We start from the raw sequence: 5,110 nt of genomic DNA, 5'->3' as shown, positions 1-5,110 counted from the left end.
TTCTAGGAGGACTATGTTAACTCTAGTTTAAACAGTTAAATATTAATTTGACAGTTCTATAAATTTTGAGGTTAAAATTCTCTCCTAAATAGACAGACTATACATACATACATACAGATGGCAAGCAAGTAGAAGTTTCGGCGGGAGCATCAATTCAACTCCTTGAAAAAATAAGACAAAAAGGACAATTTGCCAGACAGATTCACTATCCCTGTCCCAACTTCCACAACAATATATGCCTTCTTAAAAAATTTAAAGTAAAAAAACTAAATAAAGTTAAATTAAAGGTACTCAAATAATTCTTCTAAGCCAAAAAGAAGCGAGGCAGATGAAACAACAAAAAATAAAGGTGGCCATGCTTTTCTGACAAAAAGAGAAAAAGAGGAAAAGAGAAATATGCAAAATGCCCCAAAAAGTACGGTTTAATTTCATTACGTTGTACTGGCATAAGCTTTCTGAACATAAAGAATAAAATTGGATGAAAGATGGTATTTGGCTTGTAAATACTAATATTTTGAATGCTCTACATGTTTTCTTATTTTATGTTTCAAAAACGTCTTAAGAAATTGTGAAGCCAAGAAGCAAAATTGCCGCAAAAATTTGAGCCGGCCGTTAGCTTCACTAATTAAGAGTGTCCAGCTCATCTGCAGGCTCAGAATTCAAGAGGTACCAGGTAGGGGTGTAAACGAATCGAACACGAACGAACAGAGCTTGTGTTCGTGTTCGGTTCGTTTGAAATTTGATTTGTTTGAAATAAGTTCGTGTTTGAAATTGTTTGGGAAGTCACTGTTCGAGTTCGTTTCTTAACGAACGAACCGAACACGAGCTGTTCGTGAAAGAAGGGCCAAATAACTTATATTATATAAATATACACTATCTATATTAATATATTAATGATATAGTATATTAATATATTATTATTATTATTTTATTATATATTATAATTTATATAATTTAATTTTTTAAAATGTGATAATTTTTTATATATAATTATTTTAAATTATTTTATATTTCGAACAATAACGATTCGGACACGAACGAACGCACTACTGTTCATGTTTGGTTCATTTAAGTAACCGAACGAAAAAAATTTGTTCACGTTCGTTTCGTTTACTTATCGAACGAATCTAACACGAACTCATTGACTCATTGACGAACCGAACCCGAACATGAACTGTTCGTGAACAACGAGCTTTTTTGACAGCCCTAATACCAGGCCACATTTTTTTTTACCTAAAGCATCCAATTCTACTAATTTATTTTCATTTTATTTTGTACTAAGCATTTTCTATTTATATGATTTATGCTTAAAATTCGTAATTTCGTGTATTTACTTGTTTCATTCTTAAATTCTAATTAATCCTAAATCCTCTTTGCAGCCAAACACCTCCTCTAAAGTGTTTTTATATAAATCTCCATTAATTATATTTAATATAATATATCAACATCACAATCAACAAGTCACTAAAAAAAATTCTTAAACAAGCATCGCACAAGACTTATCAACACGTGTGACATATAAGATAACTACGCCGCATTTAATAGCACAAACTTTTCTGCCCCACTTAATTAATCAAGAAACAGATCTAATTTTGATTAATAAACTGCTTATTATCAGGGCTAGGGCTGTAAACGAGCTCAGGCTTGGCTCGTGTTCAGCTCCTTCAAAATAGCTCATGTTTGAAATCAGCTCGTGTTCGAAATCGGCCCGTGTGTGTTAGTGTTCGGCTCAAAATTGACTCATTAAACTTAAATTGAGAAAAATAGATGTAAAGTAGGCGATTCGAACATGGATCAAATATATACAAAAGAATGCACTAACCACATTGACACATGAGGTGTTATGATTTAAACGTAGACATAAATATATATAATATATTATTATATAAATAATATATGTAATATATTGTTATATAAATAATTATATAAATTTTTTATTTCGAGCTAAAACGAGCCGAACACGAGCGAACGAAGAGCTGTTCGTGTTCGGCTATAATTCGAGCTTTAAGAACTTGTTCGTGTTCGGCTCGTTCGTTAAGTAAACGTTATATAATTTTTTTTTTATTTCGAGCTAAAACAAGCGAACAAGGAGCTGTTCGTGTTCGGCTCGTTTATAATTCGAGCTTTAAAAATTTGTTCGTGTTCGACTCGTTTAGTTAACGAACGAGCTGAACGCGAGCTGTTTGCGAACTACGAGCTTTTTTGATGGCCCTAATCAGGGCAAAGCCAGAGATATCTTTTTAAGGTCGGCAAAATTATTAAATGTTTAATTGTTTAAAATATTAAAAAAAATGTATCAGAGGGAGCAAGGTTATTAAATTGCCTAAATTAGGTAGAAAAATATTAAAATTTATTATTTATATAGAAAAATTCTAATTTCTAAGAAATAATTCCCCAACATAACCTGATTTTGCCTCTGTTCAGTATATTAATATATCAAGGATCAAAATTAAATATATCAAGGATCAAGATTACGAAATTGCTTAAACTACATAAAAAAGTTATCTTTATTATTTATGTAGAAAAAAATTCAAATTTAATAGGCAATTGTCCATCTTGAATTGCTTGATTCTGCCCTGTTCATTATATAACCTTATATATATGATTAGTTGAGACTAATTTACTTAGATCTGTAACTAACACCTATATTTTTCAACGCCAATCAATGAACTAGAGTCAAGCAAACAAGCTGGAACACCAAAACTCCTGATCTCGAACTTTGCAACTACCTAAAATCAATACAGATAACATTTTTTAAAAGCCAGCACTGGAATCTGCAGAAACGACGATTCATATTATATTTCTCACGTACTGTTGCTTCCATGGTAACATTAGACGGTTTATCAGTAAGAATTTATGGTTAACTTTGTTGCTATATAAAGAATACAGATTCAGGCTTCAAGGAACACAGCAACAAGCGAAGAAGAATGGGGAAGCAGAAATCTAAGGAGGCCACAATGGCCTCTCTTGTTTCAGCGATCTTAGTTCTTGTTTCTCTTATGTTGCCTCTTGAGGCTCAGGTTCCCTACTATTACTCTTCTCCACCACCACCTCAATATCATCACAAATCTCCGTCACCGCCACCGCCGGTTTACAAGTATAAATCACCTCCACCAATTGTTTATCATTACAAGTCTCCACCACCTCCACCACCTACTTACAAGTACAAATCTCCACCCCCACCTATTCATATCTCTCCGCCACCGACTGTTTACCATTACAAATCCCCACCACCACCTGTTTACCACTCACCATCACCACCTATTTACAAGTACAAATCTCCTCCACCCCCTGTACATCACTCTTCACCACCGCCAGTTTACCATTACAAATCTCCACCACCACCAGTATATCAATCTCCACCACCATCTAGTTATCATTACAAATCTCCACCACCACCTACTTATCATCACAAACCTCCCCCGTCGCCTGTTCACCACATTCCACCACCGCACATTTATCATTATAATTCTCCACCGCCACCTGCACACCACCACCACCACCACCGAACTCCACCGCCGCCCGTCTATCATTACAAATCTCCACCACCACCTATTCACCACACTTCGCCGCCACCTGTTTATCATTATAATTCTCCACCACCACCAATTTATCATTACAAATCTCCACCACCACCTGTTCACCACCCATCGCCACCACATGTTTATCATTATAAATCTCCACCGCTGCCAATTTATCATTACAACTCTCCTCCACCACCTATTCACCACACTTTGCCACCACCTATTTATCATTACAAATCACCACCGCCTCCAATTTATCATTATAAATCTCCACCGCCTATTTACCACCCTTTGCCGCCACATGCTTATATTTACAGATCTCCACCACCGTCTGTAAAACATCCTCAACCGACTTATATTTACAGATCTCCACCACCGTCTGAAAAACATCCTCAACCGCCATATGTTCACCATTCTAAATCTCCACCACAACCTATTTATCATTACGAATCTCCACCACCATCTACTTACCACCACTCTTCACCCCCACTTAGTAATCATTACAAGTCTCCACAACCACCTATTTACAAATATGAGTCGCCTCCTCCATCTATTTATCTTTACAAATCTCCTCCACCTCCATATCAACCATGAGAAGAGCTACATTAGGAAAAAAAGGCAAGGAGATGATCTTCCCAAGCTATATTTTTTTGTGCTTTATTTGAATTTAATGATCCTTTAACTAATTTTCAGCATGTTGTCATTTTCTTCCTTAGATATTTCTTTTGCAGAGGGTAAAACGTGAAGGTTAAATCCTGTTATGGCTGATTGATGTCTCTCTCTCTCTCTCTACAAAAGAAGAAAATGTCGTCCCTTTCATGATTGTAGCAAATAAAATGCGTGAAACCTCCTAAGCTTATTAGATTCATGAGTTTTATGTTTTGCTTTAATGAAATATTTGAGTTGCCAATATGTATTTGTTCATGTCACCAGCAATGCTATCATGGGGGTTTTCGGTGAAAAAGAATCTTTTCTTTTGTCCAGTTTAAGATAATTTGCGGGCGCGCGAATATATAAATATATTTATCATTCTGCCATTTGCCTTGATAAATAGGCATATGCGCTTGTACCCTATACAAAAAAAAATATTCAATAAGTTTACTAACATGTTTATTCAAAAGTACGATAATAGTAGGGAACATCTCCATCATGAAGATATATTAAACAATATGTATGTATATATATATATATATATATATATATATATATATGGAGAATACGTCCGGAAAATAATAATAAATATAAAAAAATTCTAATAAATATTAAATATACGTAATAATATTGTTGTGAAATTAGGGCGAAGAAAAACACAGGAATCGAAACAAATTTAGAAGAAGAACACAGGGATTTACGAGGTTCGGCAAAGATGCCTACATCATCGGGAGCGAGCGGCAAGTTTCACTATTTCAGAGGGGGAGTTCAATTACATACCCATGAGTTACACATATATATAGACATATAAAAAACCCATAGATAAATTACCAACACGCCCTCGCTCCCCCAACCCACAAAATATGAAGAGACACAACTTCACCAAGAGACACACCGCTTCACTTCAAGAAACACACCTCTTCACTTCAAGAAAC

The 5,110-nt window shown here is 34.9% G+C and overlaps 1 protein-coding gene across 1 annotated transcript; it reads left to right on the top strand.

Moving 5' to 3' along the window:
• Positions 1-2,763: 2,763 nt before the first annotated feature.
• On the top strand, positions 2,764-4,519 carry LOC110036140 (extensin-1-like). The gene is made up of 2 exons (XM_020740513.1): positions 2,764-4,142; positions 4,241-4,519. The coding sequence occupies exon 1, from the start codon at positions 2,928-2,930 to the stop codon at positions 4,116-4,118; it is 1,191 nt and encodes a 396-aa protein (XP_020596172.1). The 5' UTR covers positions 2,764-2,927; the 3' UTR covers positions 4,119-4,142; positions 4,241-4,519.
• The last annotated feature ends 591 nt before the right edge of the window (positions 4,520-5,110 follow it).

The sequence above is a fragment of the Phalaenopsis equestris genome, unplaced genomic scaffold (genome assembly GCF_001263595.1).
Source record: "Phalaenopsis equestris unplaced genomic scaffold, ASM126359v1 Scaffold000002, whole genome shotgun sequence".
NCBI lineage: Eukaryota > Viridiplantae > Streptophyta > Magnoliopsida > Asparagales > Orchidaceae > Phalaenopsis > Phalaenopsis equestris.
This window is presented reverse-complemented; position numbering and strand designations above follow the sequence as displayed.

Coding starts and splice junctions, on each gene's coding strand:
- LOC110036140 (XM_020740513.1), top strand. CDS start 2,928: ATGGGGAAGCAGAAATCTAAGGAGGCCACAATGGCCTCTCTTGTTTCA.